The sequence below is a fragment of the Chiloscyllium punctatum genome, chromosome 11 (assembly GCF_047496795.1).
Source record: "Chiloscyllium punctatum isolate Juve2018m chromosome 11, sChiPun1.3, whole genome shotgun sequence".
NCBI classification, from domain to species: Eukaryota; Metazoa; Chordata; class Chondrichthyes; order Orectolobiformes; family Hemiscylliidae; genus Chiloscyllium; species Chiloscyllium punctatum.
Window position 1 is genome coordinate 45,989,063 of NC_092749.1, and position 20,103 is coordinate 46,009,165.

Sequence of the window (20,103 nt, forward strand, 5' to 3'; positions counted from 1 at the left end):
TAACATCTTGCTAAAGGTACAATTCCATGGATCCCAACTGCTCTTAAGAACCCCAGCATTATTCATTTCTGCCTTGACAATTAAATCCATCAAGTTGTTCTCTGCCAAATGGGTAGACTGCAGAAGTTTCTGCATATTCATCCAAAGCAGATACTCCGGCCATTGTGTCTCCGGAATAGACACACTGAAGGCATTTGTCTAAGCACATCTTAGCACAGACTGCAAATTCAAACAGATATTCTTCATTTGTAGGAATTCAATGAATTGCAAGTGAGAATTTAAAATATCTTAATGCATTCTTGGGTGGATTGAGGAACAGGAAGAGATCTTCAAATCTTCTTGTCTTTGTCATTTTAACAAGTGCTTAAAGAATAACTACCAGCAAGCACTGTACTTGAAATGCAAGTCAAAAGCTGAACTCCTGCCTTTTCCAGTAAATGAGTGTATGAAAGTACGAACCAGAAAAATAAAGGTGAAACTTTTAGAATTAATCTTATTCTTTAATAAAAGTTTCCTGACATTTTTAAATAAAGTGGTCATGCATAGACATACATAGAAGATAAGTAAAATAGAAATGTAAATCTCCATCATCAATTATCAGGTCTTAAAATTACCCAAATGCTCTGAACACAACAGGTAATTTCCATAACGTTCAACTTTACTACTAGTTGGAGTTCACAATAATTTGCAGGAGGCACTTTTTAAACCTCTTCAGTATATCTGGCAACGTAATTAAGAAGGATTCTTGTGCCAAATTTTTCACATGCCCCACTTTTTGGTTACGTTTAGGTGATTTAAATGTTCTTCAATATATTTGAATTTCGGGAAGTTTGCAGATTTGGCATTCTTGAAAGCCTCCCAACGTTCAGCTCTGCGTTGTGCTGCATGACCTCGTTCCTGCTCCACAGTCATCCAGGGCCGGCTCAGCCAGTACTCTGTCTCCCTTTCGATTTCCAGTCTTTTAATTAAATTACGCTTCATTTGCCAGGTAATTTGCCTAGGGCGTCTGTACTTTCCTATCCACTGTTTGCCTGGAATTCCTTTCCGAAGCAGAAATGCCGTAAGAAACATTCTGCCACAGTTTTACCTTGAAAAAATAGCAACTGTCAAAATTGGAATATAACTTTCAGCAAAACATTAAAAATTAACATGATTCTTGCACACAAGGGAGTTTTAAAATTATTTTTAAAAACTGAAAATGACAATTGAGGTTCAGCAGTGAACCTGTCCAAAAACAGTCAACTTGTCAAATCTGAACAGCTGGAAAAATAACTTGCAGACGAGCTAAGTGCCACAAAGAAAGATGAATCTCGCAATCAAATTGTGCCTTTCCCATTTCCAGGATCTCTCAAAGTATTTTGCAACACAACTCATTATTTTTGATAACAAGGTTAGATCACATGGAATACAAACAGAACTAGCCATTTGGTTACAAAATTGGCTTGAAGACAGGAAATAGAGGATGGTAATGGAGGATTGGTTTTTCAGACTGGAGCCCTGTAACCAGTGGTATGCCGCAAGGATCGGTGCTGGGTCCATTGTTTTTTGTCACTGTGACCCGATTGAGTCACAGTGCTGTACAGCATGAAACAGACCCTTTGGTGCAACTCGTCCATGTCAACCAGATATCCTAAATTAATCTAGTCAAAGTTTGCCAGCATTTGACCCATATCCCTCTAAACTGTTCCTATTCTTTTTCCCATCCAGATACCTTTTAAATGTTGTAATTGTACCAGCCTCCACCACATTCTCTGACAGCTCATTCCATACACGCACCACCCTTTGCATGAAAAACCTATGCCCTCTAAGTTTGGACTCCCCCCACTGCAGGGAAAAGACCTTGTCTATTTACCCTATCCATATCCCTCATGGTTTTATAAACTTCTATTATAAGGTCACCCGTCAGCCTCCGACATGCTCGGAAAAATACGCCCAGCCAATTTCAGCGGCTCTTTACAGCTCAAACTCTCCAACCCTGGCAACATTCTTGTAAATCTATAAATGATGTGGATGTGAATAGAGGAGGTATGGGTATTAAGTTTGCAGATGACACCAAAATTGGTGGTGGAGTGGACAGCAAAGAAGATTTCCTCAGAGTACAGCGGGACCTTGATCAGATGGACAAATGGGCTGAGGAGTGGCAGATGGAGTTTAATTTAGATAGAGGTGAGGTGCTGCATTTTGACAGGACAAATCAGAGCAGAAACTGTACACTAAGTGGTTAGGTCCTGGGCAATGTTGCCAAACAAAGAGATACTGGAGGTGCAGGTTCATAGTTCCTTGAAAGCAGAATTACAGGGAGACAAGGTAGTGAAGGCAGTGTTTAGCATGCTTTCCTTTATTGGTCAGTACATTTTGTATGGGAGTTGGGAGGTCATGTTGCAGCTGTACAGGACATTGATTAGGCCACTTTTGGAATACTGTATGCAATTCTGGTCTCCCTACTATAGGAGAGATGTTGTGAAACTTGAAAGGGTTCTGAAAAGATTTACAAGGATGTTGCCAGGGTTGGAGGGTTTGAGCTGTAGTGAGAGGCTGAATAGGCTGGCGCTGTTTTCTTGGAGTATCGGAAGCTGAGGGGTGACCTTATAGAGGTTTATAAAATCACAAGGGACATGGATAGGGTGAATAGTCAAGGTCTTTTCCCCAGAGTAGCAAAGTCCACATCTAGAGGGCACACGTTCAAGGTGAGAGGGAAAGATTGAAAAGGGACCTAAGGGGCAACCTTTTCACACAGAGTGGAGCATTTATGGAAACAGCTGCCAGAGGTGATGGTGGTGGTGGAGACTGATACAATTAAAAGGATTTAGAGGGATATGGGCCAAATGCTGGCAAAGGGGACTAGATTACTTTAGGATATCTGGTTGGCATTGACAAATTGGATTGAGGGGCCTGTTTTTGTGCTGTACATCTTTATGACTCTAAAGGCAGTTTTGCAACTTTAGTTGTAAAGTGGCAACTAATATTCATGCTACACAAGCTTCAGGTAATGATCATCTTCAGTAAAGGAGAATCCAATCATTACTCCTTAATATTTAATGGCATTTTGCTGAATCCTCCAGTATTGGCATTCTGGTGGGTTACCACTGACCAGAAATCAAAATATTGTGGCTATAATAGCATGTCAGTGCCTAGTAATTCTATGACAAGTAACTCATCTCCTGATTCTGCAGAGTCTGTCATCTACAAGGCACAAATCAGTGGTGGGTAGGAATACTGTCCACTTACCTACACGAGTGCAGATCCAATATCACACAAAAAGCTCAACACCATTGAGGACAAAGCACTCTATCTAACACATTCAACACGAATTCCCTCCACCATCAATGCCGTGGCAGCAGCATGTAACCACCTACAAGACGTACTGTAACAGCTTATCTAGACTCTTGAAGGCAACACCTTCCAAATGCTACCTCCACCAACTAAAAGAACCAGAGCAGCAAATATGTAAGAACACCATCATTTACAATGTCCCCTCCAAGCCACACACCACTCTAATTTGGAACTGTATCACCATTCCTTCACTGTCGCTGGGTCAAAGTGTTAGAACTCTCTCCCTACAGCACTGCAAGCACATCTACACTCTAAGGATTGCAGTGGTTCAAGAAGGCAGTTCATGACCACTTTCTTTACATTAATTATGGATAGCCAATAAATGTTAGCCTAGCCAGCGATGCCCACATCTTGTGACCGAATTCAAAAAAGTAGGAAAATGTGAGTCAATTTCCACTCAAGGTTCTATAAACAGCAATGACAAAAGATGGTAATCAGATTCTGATTTTGAAAATATTAATGAAGAACGAAATGTTTCTTGACGCTGGAAAAACACCACTTTCCTTGGGAACTTTTACATCCACTCATTTCTTACTAACAATGCAACCCTGTTCCCTCCACCTATCATTTTAATACAATGTGCATACTTAGATATTCAGTTGCTATCCTAGTAATTTAATTGCTCATCTTTGTGACAACTCATGATAATGAGACTTGATTTCTAGCACACTCATCCCAGCAGAGTGGTGACAATTTATTAGTGACCGACACATACATCATGGCTTCTAGCCTTGCAAAGGACTTCAGTCCTCTTTGTACACAACTTGTACTGATTCCATCCTCAGGTTAAGTCCAAGAATAGCCTCTTCACTTCAAGCTCACTTTTTTGGGGTTCTTCTTTGGAATGCAAGAGGATACAGGAAAATTTAATTGAGATACAACACTCTGAAAAGCCGGGACGAAGAAAGGAAGAATCTAATTCCATTGACAGATGTTAATTCCCTTTTTTGTTGGGGGGAGGTGGGGGTGGGGGGGGAATTAAGAAATTGGCAGAAAAGTGAAAGAGAAGTAGAAATGCTCATTGTACTTAAGTTACTTGGACATGCAGTTGAGGCTCCATAGTCTACAGGACCACAGACCAAGAGCTGCAAAACTGGATTTGGCTGAATCGCTCTCGATTGACAGACATTAATATGCTTGGCTGAATGGCCTCCTTCTGTGCATTATATTTTTGTTTTCTAGATCTCTTTTAATTAAGTATTTGAATAAAGATTCCATTGCCTTTCCTACCTTCAGTATTAAACTGACCCATGGCTTCTCACACTTGCTCCAACTTCATTTTAAAATATAAAAACTTTAGTTGGTTCTAATTCTCTGGCAATAATTGCTTTTCTAATAAAGATATTATAATAAGAAGTGCCTTTTCCTTAACTTACTTTGCAATCTATCTGGGATGGGAGTTTTAATCCAAGTTTGATTAGGTTTATGAAGTTTCTTGTCCTTTTTCAATTTAAATATCATATTACATTTTTAATCTCTTCTAATTCATCCACTCTATTAGTCTCATTGGTCCAAAAAAGAGAAAAGTTGGTAATGCAATATTTCTGCCATTTCCAAGTATATTTTGTACATTTCTTTTGACCTTCTCAATTTTCTCATTATCAATGTGCCCGTGGAATGTTTTATATATCACTTTCTGGCGCTGCTGGCCAATCCAATGGTCAGAAGCTCAAGCAGCACTAAATCTCAGGATGAAGGACCCAGTGAATCCTGGATCCAGATGAGTCAGGAGCATTAAGCCACCAATCTGGAGCATCTTTCAGGTGGGAGGTTTGAAGTCTAGGAAGGGAGGAAGGATTTACTGTCTTTTGGGGAGTGCTCCCAATATGTAAAGGACAACCCCCAGAACAGAATTTCATTTCCTTCCCACTCAAACAAACTTAAAGATAGGCTGAGGAGAAAGTGAGGACTGCAGATGCTAGAGATCAGAGCTGAAAATGTGTTGCTGGAAAAGCGCTGCAGGTCAGGCAGCATCCAAGGAACAGGAGAATCGACGTTACGGGCATCAGCCCTTCTTCAGGAATGAGGAAAGTGTGTCCAGCAGGCTAAGATAAAAGATAGGGAGGAGGGACTTGGGGGAGGGGCGTTGGGAATGCGATAGGTGGAGGGAGGTCAAGGTGAGGGTGTTAGGCCGGAGTGGGGTGGGGGCGGAGAGGTCAGGAAGAAGATTGCAGGTTAGGAAGGCGATGCTGAGTTCGAGGGATTTGACTGAGACAAGGTGGGGGGGGAGGGGAAATGAGGAAACTGGAGAAATCTGAGTTCATCCCTTGTGGTTGGACGGTTCCCAGGCGGAAGTTAAAGATAGGCTGCCCAAACCAACTGTTAACCAAGTTCAATTGATTCAATCTTTCAGTGCCTGTCAACACCCCATCTTCCCCTTCCATATTACAGGGGAAAGATAGATGATGGGTAGTAAGCTGGAGACCTGGGAATCAACGTTTCGGGCATGAACCCTTCTTCAGGAATGGCTCATGCCCGAAACGTCGATTCTCCTGCTCCTTGGATGCTGCCTGACCTGCTGCGCTTTTCCAGCAACACATTTTCAGCTCTGACCTCCAGCATCTGCAGTCCTCACTTTCTCCTAGACCTGGGAATCAACGCAATATTATGTGCTCCCAACACACTGAAAACATATGAAGAACAAATTCTTTCCTTTATCTGTCCTGTTCTTTTTTTCCCAAACATTCCTGTGTTGGAAATTTGATTCTGTTCTTATATCGTCAATCTTTGCCTGGCACCCTACTATCAAAAGAAAGCCTCTGTATTATCATTATACTTCTCATTATGTTAATCCCTATTTTTCTGAATTGCTTATTTTTCTGAATTATTTCCTATACAATACAATCAATCCTGTCATCTGCACAGGTCAGCCTTTAACCAAGGGTGTACTGTACATGGAACACCTACACTAGAAATGCACAAAAACCAGGATAAGGTAAGGCAGCAGCAGCAGGGTCCGGTGTACGCAGAGTGGGTGACATACAGGAACAACAGGTGGTCAGTTAGCTCCTCAAGTCTGTTAAATTTTGGGGCAGCATGGTGGCTCAATAGTTAGCACTGCTGCTTAACAGCACTCGGGACCCAGATTTGAATCCAGCCTTGGGTGACTGTCTGTGTGGATACAGAACTGGCTCAAAAGGTAGAAGACAGAAAGTGGTGGTGGAGGGTTGTTTTTCAGACTCGAGGCCTGTGACCAGTGGAGTGCCACAAGGATCGCTGCTGGGTCCTCTACTTTTTGTCATTTACATAAATGATTTGGATGCAAGCATAAGAGGTACAGTTAGTAAGTTTGCAGATGACACCAAAATTGGAGATGGTAGTGGACAGCAAAGAGGGTTACCTCAGGTTACAGCAGGATCTTGATCAGATGGGCCAATGGGCTGAGAAGTGGCAGATGGAGTTTAATTCAGATAAATGCGAGGTGCTGCATTTTGGGAAAGCAAATCTTAGCAGGACTTATACACTTCATGGTAAGGACCTAGGGAGTGTTGCTGAACAAAGAGACCTTGGAGTGCAGGTTCATAGCTCCAAGTGGAGTCACAGGTAGATAGGATAGTGAAGGTGGCGTTTGGTATGCTTTCTTTTATTGGTCAGCGTATTGAATACAGGAGTTGGGAGGTCATTGTTGCGGCTGTACAGGACATTGGTTATGCAACAGTTGGAATATTGTGTGCAATTCTGGTCTACTTCCTATCAGAAAGACATTGTGAAACTTGAAAGGATTCAGAAAAGATTTACAAGGTTGTTGCCAGGGTTTGAGGTTTTGAGCTATAGGGAGAGGCTGAACAGGCTGGGGCTGTTTTCTCTGGAGCATCAGAGGCTGAGGGGTGACCTTATAGAGGCTTATAAAATAATGAGGGGCATGGATAGGATAAATAGGCAAAGTCTTTTCCCTGGGGTTGGGGAGTCCAGAGCTAGAGGGCACAGGTTTAGTGTGACAGGGGAAAGATATAGAAGAGACCTATGGGGCAACTTTTTCACACAGAGGGTGGTACGTGTATGGAATGAGTTGGCAGAGGAAGTGGTGGAGGCTGGTACAATTACAACATTTAAGAGGCATTTGGATGGGTAAATGAATAGGAAGGGTTTGGAGGAATATGGGCTGGGTGCTGGCAGGTGGGACTAGATTGGGTTGGGATATCTGGTCGGCATGGACGGGTTGGACTGAAGGGTCTATTTCCATGCTGTACTATGACTATGTCTGTGTGAGTTTCCTCCAACAGTCCAAAGATGTGCACGCCAGGTGAACTGGTTAAGCTAAATTGCCCAGTATTCAGGGATGTGTAGGTGAGGTGCATTAGTCATGGGTAAATGTACAGTAATAGGTAGCATGGGTCAGGGTGGATTACCCTTCAGAGGGTCACTGTGGATTTGTTGGGCCAAAAGGGCCTGTTCCCACACTGTAGGTATTCTATGATTTAATGTAATCATGGATGATTTAGCACCTGATTTCATATTTCTGTCCTTTGGCCACATCCCTTAATAGCTTCAATTAACAACTAATTTAAAATTAACAACTGATCCACTGCCGTTTGTCAAAGTGAGTGCACAACATCCACCATCCCTTGTGTGTAGAAATGCTTCTTAACGTCTCTCCCAGCCTTACTTCTCAGATTAAACCCCTTAGTTCTAAAACCCTCAACCAGTGAGAAGTTTATCTTTACCTCTCCTGTCTTTTCCAGTTAATATCTTGAAGACTTCAATGAGATCACCCCTTAACCTTCTAAATTCTACAGAAAACAGGCCTAAATTGTACAATGTCTCCTCATCACTTAACAGTTTATAACAGTCCCTAATTCTGTAAAATGAATCACAGAGTTCTTTTGGCCTCTTTCCACACACATGGAGACATCCTCGGTTGCTGACCCCGCTTCCTCACTTACCGACTTTCCGCTCCAGCCACTTCTCAAAGCCACACCGAGCGCAACTCGGAATAACCCACCATCCCATTGGCCTACGCCTTCGGGGACCAAACCAGCAAACGGAAATATAATTGGCTGCCGCTGGCGGCCTTAGTAATGAGCGTTCCGATTGGTGACCCGGTGCGATTGGGTTGCTATGGGATACGCCGAAATGGCGAGGGCTGCTTGGAAATAGGAACGGACAGAAATAGTCGTCCAGCCAAGGAGCAAGTCAGTCCTGGATGGTGGTACTGAGAGATGATAGTTGTTGATCCTCAGTCGCCGCAATGTCCAGGGAGGATCAGCAACAGTGTCTGCCTGGTTCCTGCCGAACTGCCTCGCCATGAAACTCCGAAATACACTCATACCTCCGCCAACACCCAGCCGTTGTCCCTCCCCCCCCGCCCGATGAAGGAGCAACCCTCCGAAAGTTAGTGTGCTTCCAATTTAACCTGTTGGACCTGGTGTTGTCATTTTTCTCTTTTGACATAATGTGTTGGTCGCTAAACTAGCGAGGCTCATTCACCAAGTTGGTGCTGAAGCTGAAGGAATAAGGGAGACATGGCAAGATGTTGGTTGTTGTAGTTTCCTTTATAAGGTAGCAAAAGTGACTTCACCAGTTTCCTCATTTCCCATCCCCCCACCTTACCCCAGTTCCATCCTCATGACCTTTCCTACCTGCCAATCTTTTTCGCCTATCTGCTCCACCTTCCTCTGACCTTCCCCCACCCTCCTTCTGACCTATCACCTTCATCCACCTACTGTACTCTTTGCTACCTTCTCCCCAGCCCCACCTCCACCCCCTTCCCATTTATCTCTCCACGCCGGAGACTGTCTGCCTTCAGTCTTGATGAAGGGCTTTTGTCAGAAACATCGATTTTCCTGCTCCTCAGATGCTACCTGACCCGCTGTGCTTTTCCAGCACCACTCTAATCTAATCTCTGATTTCCAGCATCTGCAGTACTCACTTTTGCCAAGGTGTAGAGTCAGTCCAGGCTCTATATGTTCCATCATGGTGTCCTGGGATAATGTCAGTTGGTAGAAAAGAACCTGAGGGCTGCAGGAATGGAAAGCCATCTTCTCCGAATATTTGTGAAAGTGAAAGCTGTTTTGACCTTTTGTGCTGTTGGCATTTTCCAAGGAGGAATAGATAACCCACGTAGAATCTCTGTCATGAGGATAATGACTATGCCATCTTGCAATATCACACCAGATCATTTCATTCCCAATGTCAAGGTCACATCATATCACAATGTTGCTGAATTTATCACTAGGAAGTGGTTCCATTCCCTTAATGATTAGTGATCTGTGATCATGGTTATTACTTTCAGGTGTGCGTCTGCAACCCTGACTATGACTCCCACGTTGTGGAGCAGGCCTTGTGTACCTTGTGCATTGATGGTCCAGGTGCTTCACAAGACTACCCACTGCGTGACAAGGGCTACCCACTATGATCCTACTTCATGACACTATTGTGCAATCTGTTGCCTATACTTTGACTTGAATTGTGGTCGAGTAAGTGATAGGGCTACTGAAGATATGATTCTGCTGCTTTGATTGATTTGGGGTTCCTTCATTATAGGCTGGATAGAATGTGCTACATCATCCTGGCATACCGTGCTTTTCATAATTTGAGCACACAACTAGATGATGTGGTGGATAATGAAGAACTGGGGGAATGGGAACAATTTTTCAAGGAGCAGGATAAGGACACTGAAGAGGAGGTACTTCATGCCAGATATGACCAGTTCAATACCCAGCTCCAGATAAGATCTAGGTACAGCTGACCATCATGGCATGTTTAATTTGATTTGCATTATGGGGTCAACTGCAGCTTCCATTCCCTTTATGTTCACTTTCATTGAATGCAAATAAAAGCTCATGTTTGGACTGCTTGCTGGCGTGTGATGTACCCTGAATGGACAATGAAATCTATAGTTTATGTAACATATTTGTTTAAAATAAACCCTGTCTAAGGCTGGCAAAGATTTCCACTCAAAAAACAGCTAATTTATGAACCAGCTGAAACTCTTAACTTTGGCATTCCAGTGCAAGTCAAACTAAGTGAAGGGATTTAGGGAATTAAAAGGAAGAAGGGAAAGAGATGTTCTATTGCTTGTGCTTTTCCTAAACCTAGAGAGGCAGGAATTTCTGTGCTACTGAAGAAGCTGGTTATTTGGCAAGTTTCTGTTTAGTGATTACAGTCCATTCTCTAAATTTTAAAATAATATAGCAACTGGTGGTAACATTAAAATATTTACATTTGTATACATTTTATTAACCAGGTTTATATTTAGTTGTTCCTTAAAGCAAATTAAGGTTGGAGGATAGGTGATATATGACAGTTACAGCATATGGAAGTTCTTGGATAGCAATTTGGTCCAGAGCAAAGATCGACAGGAGTTATTTAAAACTCAGATCTGTACTCCTTGGCCTTATGAACTCAAATCTAAACTACAAACATTGTGATGCATTAGGAAAGGAGGAAAGCTATGTGGATTCTTTGAACTACTAAGCAGTCACTTCTCTGAGGGTTGGATCATCAGATTTTGGTCAAAGGTCAGGGACAGGAGAGTTAACTGAACATGATTCCATGCTACAGGAAGTCATTCAAGAGGGGGAAGGAAAGAGTAATGTAATAGTAATAGGTGACAATAAAATGAGGGAATTGACACCATTCTCTGCAGCAAAGGGAGTCCTGATAGCTGTGTTGCCTGCCTGGTGCTAGGAGGCGGGGCATCTGGTCAAGCTTGGAGAGGAACTTGCAGTGAGAGGGAAAGGATCCAATTGTCATGGTCTATGTAGGTACCAATGACATTGGCCAGAGGAAGAGTTCCGAACCATCAGTATGAGGAACTGGGTGTCAAATTAAGCAGCAGAACCTCCTATGTCATAATCACTGAATTACTTACTGGGCCATGCACAAATCAGAGTGATGATTGCATGGCTTAAAGTGTGGTGTGGGTGAAGGGGGTTCTAGTTCATAGGGCACTGACACCAACACAGGGGAAAGTGGATGCGTACCAATGAGACAGTCTCTACCTGAATGGTGCTGGGTCAGTATTCTTAGTGGGTTTTAATCTAGTCGGGGCAAAGGATCAAATTTGAGAATATGTAATAAATAAATTAGAGTCAATGCCAAAATGTGTTAATAAATGAAAGTATACAGACAAAAGAAGGAATCTCAGAGTCGACCAACAGATAAGACAGGATAGAGGATGAAATTGAAAGTTCTCAAGATGAATACATTGAAAACAAATATGAACATGTTCATGAGAATGCAAATGGAAATGAGAGAGTACAATCTGATACCCATTACAGAAACATATCTATAGGATCATGTGGAATGGGACTGACAGAAAACTATGAAAAGGGTGTTGGTGGCTCTGTTAATTGATTAGGATATTAGAACAGAGAGGAATGATCCAAGTTCAGGAAACCAAGATGGGGAAACAATTTGGGAGAAAGAAGGAAAGCAAGACACTTGTGGGAGTGATGTACAGGCCCCCCAACAGTAATTACACAGTTGGGTAGGGCACAAAGGAAGAAATGATTAGTGCTTCTGAGAAAGGCACAATGAAGATCAGGATACATTTTAGTGTAAATAGAGTTTACAGAAGTCACGTGGACAAAGATAACTTAGAGTAGGCGTTCATAATGTTTTTAGGATAGTTTCTTAGAACTGTATGTTCTGCAAGTGACAAGAAAGAAGGATATTCTCAACCTGATATTGTGCATGGAGATGTGGTGAATTTTACATGAATTTGAATGAGAAAGGAGTGGGATGAAACGGTTTTTAAAAATGTAAATGAGAGCATGAAGGCAAAGCTGACTAATGTGAATTGGTAAATGGGGTTGCAGGTTAGTTGAAGAGAAATGCTTTGGCAGATATATAAGAGGATACTTCAGAAAACACAGGTTAGATCCATTCCAACAAGAAAGGAAAATTCAAAGGATTGGAAGCGCCATATGTGGTTAACTAGAGATGTTAGAAATACCATCAAAATAAAGAGAAAGAACATAATTGTGCAAAGGCATGGCAGGTAAGAACATAAAACACAACAATCATCGAAAATTGAGAGAGAAAAATTCAAGGGAAAGCTAGGGAGAAATGTAAAAATATATGTTAATAGTTTCTACAAATACTTAAAAGAAAACAATTAACGAAGTGAGCATTTGTCCGATAGAAAGGGAGACTGGAGCATTACTGATACAAAATAAGGAATTGGCGATGAATTGGGCAGGTATTTTGCATCAGTCTTCACTACAGAGGTTACAATCAACATCTCAGAAGGAGCAGTCCATCAGGGAATGAAAGGGAAGGATACATTCAAAGTTCTCAATCACCAAACTATTGCTACTAAGTTATTTATTGGAGCCGCAGGCTGATCAGTGCCTCAGGGTCAGACCCATTAGTTTGGAAGATTGTGAATGTAACTCCCTTCATTTAGGGAGGGAGACTGCAACATGAAAGTACAGGCCAGTTATCCATCATAGGGCAAGTTTTAGCAGGTATTATTAAAGAAGTTACAGCAAGGCATTTGGATAAGTTTAAGGTAACCAGGCAGAGTCACCATGATCTTGTGAAATGAAAATCATAACATCATAAGACACAGGATCAGAATTAGGCGAGTCCGCCCATCAAGTAGTTCTGCCATTCGATCACAGCTGATGTTTCTCAACCCCATTCTCCTGCTTTCACTCTGAAGTTCTTTGATGAAGTAACGTGGAGAAAGCAGAACTAATGGATGAACTGTATTTAGAATTTCCAGAAGGCATGTGATAATGTGTCACATCAAAGGTTATTGCACTAAAAGCTCATGGTGTAGGGGATAACATATTGGGTAGACAATTGGCTGGCTAACAGGAAGTAGAGAGTAGACATAAATGGGTCTTTTTCAGGTTGCCAAGATGTAAGAGTGCTGCACCATAGGGATCAGTGCTGGGACTCAACTGTTTTCAATTAATGTAAACAATGTACATGAAAGAATGAATTGCATAGTTTCCAAATTTGATGATGACAAAGATAGGCAGGAAATAAATTGTGAAAAGAGTACAATGGGGCTACAAAAATATGGAGACAGGTTGAGTGAGTGAGCAAAAATATGGCAAATGTAATATATTGCAGGAAAATGTGAAATCCTCTTTGACAGGAAGAATAAAAAAAGCTAATTACTTAAGTTGTGAGAGATTGCCTAGCTCTAAGGTGTGGGGAGATGAGAGCGTTTTCATACACAAATTACAAAAGGTTAGTATATAGGTACATCAGTAATTATGAAAGCCAATAGAATGTTAAAATTTATTGAGAGGGGAATTGAATACAAAAGTAGAGTGGTTATGCTTCAGTTATACAAGACACAGTTCAAACAGCATACAGGTACTGTGCGCAGTATTGGTCATCTTATTTAATGTGTTGGAGGCAGTTCAGCAAAGGTAGGACAGGCTCAGCTTATACCTGCTGGAGTTGTTTTGAAGATTAAGAGGTGACCTAATTGAAATATACAAAATCTTGCGAGGTCTTCACAGGGGAGGATGTTTCTTCTTACTGGAGGATGCAAAATTAGGGGTTACTGGACAACTGCTGTTGGTAACAATTCTGCTATTCTCAGTTACACTTCTATGAGGCTCTTCTTTTGTTCTTTTAGTTATCCCATTAATTCCTTGTACCATTACATCTTCAAATCATATAATCTCTCTCATCTTGCAACCCATCTTAAACCGTCCCTATCATTCTTTGTGCCCCAGCTCTGTACTTGTTTTACCTTGTTCAGTTCAATAACATAACGTGTAACACTGACTTAGAGCATTTCCAACATTTTCTGTTTATATTAAATTTGAAATTCTTCACCTAGTCTATTATAATCTCTGGATCCTTACAGGTCAACTTGGTATATCTAGTAGTGTCATAGAGTGGTACAGAATGGAAACAGAATCTTCAGTCTAATTCATCCATGATGATCAGATACCCTAAACTAAACCAGTTCCATTTGCTAGCATTTAACCCATATCCCTCTAAACCCTTCCTATTCATATACCCATCCAGATGACTTTTAAATGTTGTAATTTTACCTGCCTATACCACCTACTCCAGCAGCTCATTCCATGCATACACCACTCTCTGCGTAAAAAAGTTGCCCCTTCAGTCCCTTCTAAATCTTTCCCCCCTCGCCTTAAACCTATGCCCTCTAGTTCTGGACTCCCCTACCCTGGGAAAAAGATCTTGTTTACTCACTCTCTCTATGCCCCTCATGATTTTATAAATCTCTATAAGGTCACTCCTCAGCCTCCAATGCTCCAGGACAAATAGCTCCAGTCTATTCAGCCTGTCTCTATAGTGTAAACCCTCCAGTCCCAGAAACACTCTTGTAAATCTTTGGTGAACCCTTTCAAGTTTCACAAAATTTTTCCTGTAGCAGGGAGACCAGAATTGAACACAGTATTCCAAAAGTGGCCTAATCAATGTCCTGGAAGAAAGTGAGGACTGCAGATGCTGGAGATCAGAGCTGAAAATGTGTTGCTGGAAAAGTGCAGCAGGTCAGGCAGCATCCAAGGAACAGGAGAATCGACGTTTCGGGCATGAGCCCTTCTTCAGGAATCTTGAAAAATGACTTCCCAGCTCATATAGTTGGTAGACACAAGCAAAGTACTGCAGATACTGGACATCTGAAATAAAAAATGCTGAAAAAAACTCAGCGAGTAAACAAACTCAGTTGGTATTTGTGTAGAGAAAGAGTTAGGATTTTTAGGTCAATAATCTTGTTCAGAACTGAAAAAAGATAGAAATGTTGAGCCAGTGGAAGAGAAAGGGAGCAGGAAGAACAATAAGGAAAGCTTGTGATAGGTTGAAGGGTAGTCAAGATTACATAACAAAAGGTCTCATGTACAAAAGCCAAAGAAAGATGTATTGGATATGATAAAGAAGCAAAAAAGATGTAGCCAGATGAGATTACATAGTAGCTGAGTGCATGTGAAGGGCCCAAATCAGCAAAATGCAGAACACAATGAATGCAGGGCTTATGATATAAAACTGTTGAATTCAATGTTGAATCCAGAAGACTGTGGAGTGCCGACTCAAAAGATGAGGTGCTGTTCCCAAGACTTCCCATTCCTGAAGAAGGGCTTATGCCCGAAAGGTCGATTCTCCTGCTCCTTGGATGCTGCCTGACCTGCGGCGCTTTTCCAGCAACACATTTTCACCCAAGACTTGTATCCAGCTTGATTGGAACATTGGAGGTGGTCATGGACAGAAAGCTCAGAGTGAGTGGAAGGCAGAAATAAAATGACAAACAATAGGAAGCTGTGGACTGAACAGAAGTGTTCCACAAATGATTCACCCCGTATGTTTTGTCTTCTCAATGATGTGAAGATAACCACATGAACAAATAAAGTAAATACTAAATTGGAAGTGATACGAGTAAATTACTGCTTCACTGGGATGGAGAGTTTGAGGCCTTGACATTTGTGAGGGAAAGAGAAAGGGGATGTGGGGGGTTACTGAGGAATGATAAACAACTAGAATTCATTGAATGATTTTACAGTGAAGTCACCCTAGGTTTCAACAATCATAATGATTCAATTTTAATTTAGTTCCAGGGAGAGAGAAGTGGGTTCAGGACTAACACTTTCAACTTAAACTTCTGTAGGAAAGCAGAATTTGCTAAAATGACTGGCAAATTGGATTGAAGGACAGGTTCATACAAACAGTTTAGGGGTATCTCAGATACACAGAATCAAATCCACAGGCAAGGGATAGTCTAAGCATACAGAATAGGCCATTTCAGACTGTGATGAGGAGAAATTTCTTCACCAATAGAGTGGTGAACCTGTGGAATTCTCTGTCATAGAAAGCAGTTGAGACCAAAATACTGAATGTTTTCAAGGAGTTAGATGTAGTCTTTAGGGCAAAAGGGCTCAAAGGATACAGGAGGAAAGAAGGAATAGGACACTGAGCTGGATGAACAAATTGAATGCCTCAGCAGGTTCAAAGGGTGGAATGGCCTACTCCTACTCCTTTTTTCTATGTTTCTATAGATCGATTCCAACAAGGAAGAAAAATTCCAAAGGGTGAAACAACAAAATGTTAAAGATGATATCAAACATAAATAAAAGGCACACAATTGCACAAAGAAGGGAGCAAGAAAGAAGATTAAACAGAATATGTTAAAAAACAAATAACATTAGGTAATGTTAATGCTATGAAGCAAAGAATGACATGAGGCAATGATATTCATTTCAAGATCCATATTCTGCACAATGACAATTTTGGAGAGTAAAAAGGCAAAATGTAAAGCATGAGTGAAAGCTCGCCAGAAATGTAAAAATTGAGAGTAAAAGTTTTTATTGATGATTAAAAAGGAAAAGAGCTAACAAAATGAACACCCCTTGTAGAAAGGGAGTCTGCCGCATTAGTAATGGAAATAAGGAGATGGATGATGAATTGAACAGATATTCTACATCACTTTAGAGGATACAAGTAACACCCCAAAAATAGCTGTTATTCAAGAGCTGGGTGGGAGGCAGAAACTAAAGAAAACTACAATCATCAGGGAAATGGTACTGACCAAATTGTTAGAGCTGTGGGCTGACCAGTGCCTGGATCCTAATGGACTTTATTCGAGGATCTTGAAACAAGTGGCTAGTGAGATAGCTGACGCATTTGTTCTAATTTTGCAGATTTCCCTAGATTCTGTCAGGTTCCATTGGGTAGGAAGATAGTGAATGTAATTTCTTTAAAGAGAGAGTGAGACAGAAAGCAGAAAACTACAGCACCATTAGCATACCATCTGTCACAGAAGAAAAATTTCAAGTTTTTATCAAAGACATTATAGTAGGGCACTTGGAAAAAAAAATCAGGGTAACCATGGAGAGTCAACATGGTTTTTTGAAAGGGAAATCATGTTTAAACCAGTTTTTTTGGTTCTTTGAATTAGTAGTGTGTTATGGATAAAGATGAACTGGTACATAAACGGTTCTCAGATATCTAGAAGGCATTTGATAAGATGCCATGTGAAAGATTACAGGAGAAACAGAGATTCATGGCGTAATATGTAACATTGGAAAATGAGAATATTCATTAGCCAACGGAGAAGGAGAGTAGGCATAAATAGGTCTTTTTCTGGTTGGAAATATGTACTGAATACTGAACAACATGTATCAGTACTGGGGCCTCAACTCTTTATAACTTATCCAAATGACTTGGATAAAGCGGCTAAAGTTATACCTGCTAAATTTGCTGATGACACAAAGAAAGGTAGAAAAGTAAGTTATTAAGATGACATAGGGAAACTATAACAAATACAGATAGGTTACATAAACAGACAAAGATCTGGCAAATGGAATGTTGTGGGAAAATGTGAAATTTTGGCAGTAGAATAAAATAGCATATTATATGAATTGTGAAATACTGCAATGCTCTGAGCTGCAGAGGGATCTGGGTGTCCTAGTTTATGAATTGCAAAAGGCTGGTATGAAGGTACAGCAACTAATTAGCAAAGTTAGTAGAATGTTATAATTTATTGCAAGGGCAATTGAATTCAAAAGTAGGGATATCACACTCCAGAGCAATAGGGAGACTACATCAAGAGTACTTCTATTTAAGGAAGATGTAAATGAGTAGCAGTCCAAAGACGTTCTATTTGATTAATACCTGGAATGGTAGTTTTTTCCTTATGAGAAAAGATTAGACAGGCTATTTGCTGGAGTTTAGAAAAGGAAGAGGCAACTTGGTTCAAATTTCTAAGATCCTGAGGGGACACGACATGTGGATGAAAAGAGGTTTTCTTTTGTGGGAGAATCTGTTTACTGTTTTAAAAGTAAAAGGCCATCCGTTTAAGAAAGAATTGAGAAGAAATATTTTCTCTCCAAGGGATGCTTTTGGTACACTTTTTCTTAAAAGGCATTGGAAGCAGAGGTGGATAGACTCTTAGTAAGTAAGGTGGTGGTAGGTTATCTGGAATAGACAGGAATGTTGAGTTAAGGTTAAAATCAGACACGATCTTGTGAAGTAGTGGAGCAGGCTCCAAGGGCCAATTGGGCTCCTGCTCTTAAGCTGTGTGTTCAGGTCAAGAAGGAAGTATAGCCTTTGGAATACTGAAAAGGGAGGGAAAACGAAGATTCATTTTACAATGGCATTACTGGAGGCAGCAACAAATAATTCATTGAAGACAGAAGCTGCTGGGTGCAGGGTGAGGATAGGGGAAATTCTGTCTTGACTCTGTAAGGGAGAGGAAAAGGCAAGAATGAAATACAGCCCTTACCAGAGGGTAGGTATGGGTAAGTGTAGTGAAGATAGCTTTGGGAGGCTTGAGGTGAGCAGCTGAAGTCCAGGAAGGGAAGCAAAAATTAATTTCCCAGTATGGATAATTTTCTACAACTAACAATTCAAAAACCAGTCTGATGCAGATAAGCATTAGGATTATTATGAAACTGAGAAAAACTCATTGTAAAACCTCATTGTAGAACATGTTAATGCAACAATAGTTTGCCATTTTATTGATATGAAATACAAAGTTTGCAACATGTAACTGCATTTTCATAGCCTCTTTAACATAATAAAGGATACCAAGGTGCTGCACAAAAATGCTGTCCAACAGAACTTGACACTGAGCCACAAGATATTTGGACAAATGACCACAATCAGGGTAAGAAAACTTCATTTTTAGGACAGTCTAAAAGGAGATGAGAGAGCTGGAAATGGAGTGCCTTCAGGAGAGCATTATTAGCAATACTTCATGGTACCTGAAGGCGTGATCACCAATAGTGGTGTTTTAAGGAAATTTGAGACACATATCAGTCCAGAATTGGAAGAACACAGGATTAGAGGTGAGGAGTGTTGAGGCTACAGAAGGACTTGAACAGAATGTTTAGAATTTTACATTCACGCCACTGTAAACTGGGTTCCAACATAGTTCATCAAGCACAGGCCTGATTAGATGAACAGGAGTTGGTGTGAGTTAAGCAGCAAGAAGCAGAATTTTGCACGAGTTACAATTTACGAAGGACGGCAGAAAGAGTTCAGTTGGAAAGCACTAGAGTCTTGAGACTAACAGTGACTTGGATATGGGTTTCAGAAGCAGATTGTCTGAGGCAAGGGTGAAATTGGGCAATATTGCAGAAGAGAAAGTAGACAATATTGGCAATGGAAATGATATAGCTTTGGTCAATTCAGCAAGGTTGCAAATAGACTGGATCAGCCTAAGAAAAGCAAACAAGAGTAGAATTTCCTGTGACTAACAGGAAATAGAACGTGGTGCAGGATTAATATTGAGGTATGGTTTTATTTTCATCATCTTTATGTTAGTAACAAGAGACAGCCTCTTTAACTGGGTCATTTTAAATTATTCCACATGAAAATAAAATGTATTTAAAGAATTCATGTTTTTAAAACTTAAAGTAAGATTTGTTGCATATTACACATCATAGATGACAAAAGTCCACATTACCTGTTAAAAAGGAAAATGGTTCTTACCCCAAATTCTTTTTGATCTTTCAGGATAGCTGGTATCTTGTTGCATGAGCTGCAAATGTCGTACTGCACCAATGTTTTGACTCCTAATGATCACATTATATTAGAATGGTGTGTTTTGCATCTTAAGTCATGTCTGCTGCTTATGCTATAATTTGCTTATATGGATCAGATTAAAGACATAGAACATTTCTTTTTCAGAACATCTTCACAAAGTACAAATACATTTTCCACATCTTTTGTATGGTGAAACAAGTTGCAAAGAAAGAAAACTGGCATAAACAAAATAACAGGAAATGTAAAAATCATAAAAGAACAGATTTATGCTATATCACATCCAAATGATTTGAAAAAGTATTTCCTCTAAAGAATTATAAATGAAATAAAACTTGTGCCATGTTCCAA

The 20,103-nt window shown here is 40.6% G+C and overlaps 1 protein-coding gene across 2 annotated transcripts; it reads right to left on the bottom strand.

Moving 5' to 3' along the window:
* Window positions 1-479: 479 nt before the first annotated feature.
* mrpl57 (mitochondrial ribosomal protein L57) lies at window positions 480-8,316 on the bottom strand. Of its 2 annotated transcripts, none has more exons than XM_072580747.1 (2): window positions 8,217-8,316; window positions 480-1,087 (listed from the first exon to the last, which is right to left on the bottom strand). In XM_072580747.1, the coding sequence occupies exon 2, from the start codon at window positions 1,069-1,071 to the stop codon at window positions 760-762; it is 312 nt and encodes a 103-aa protein (XP_072436848.1). In that variant the 5' UTR covers window positions 1,072-1,087; window positions 8,217-8,316; the 3' UTR covers window positions 480-759. The 2 variants fall into 2 exon arrangements, with proteins under 2 accessions (XP_072436848.1, XP_072436849.1); XM_072580748.1 differs by lacking the exon at window positions 8,217-8,316 and adding an exon at window positions 7,998-8,171.
* Window positions 8,317-20,103: the final 11,787 nt, after the last annotated feature.

Coding starts and splice junctions, on each gene's coding strand:
- mrpl57 (XM_072580747.1), bottom strand. CDS start 1,071: ATGTTTCTTACGGCATTTCTGCTTCGGAAAGGAATTCCAGGCAAACAG.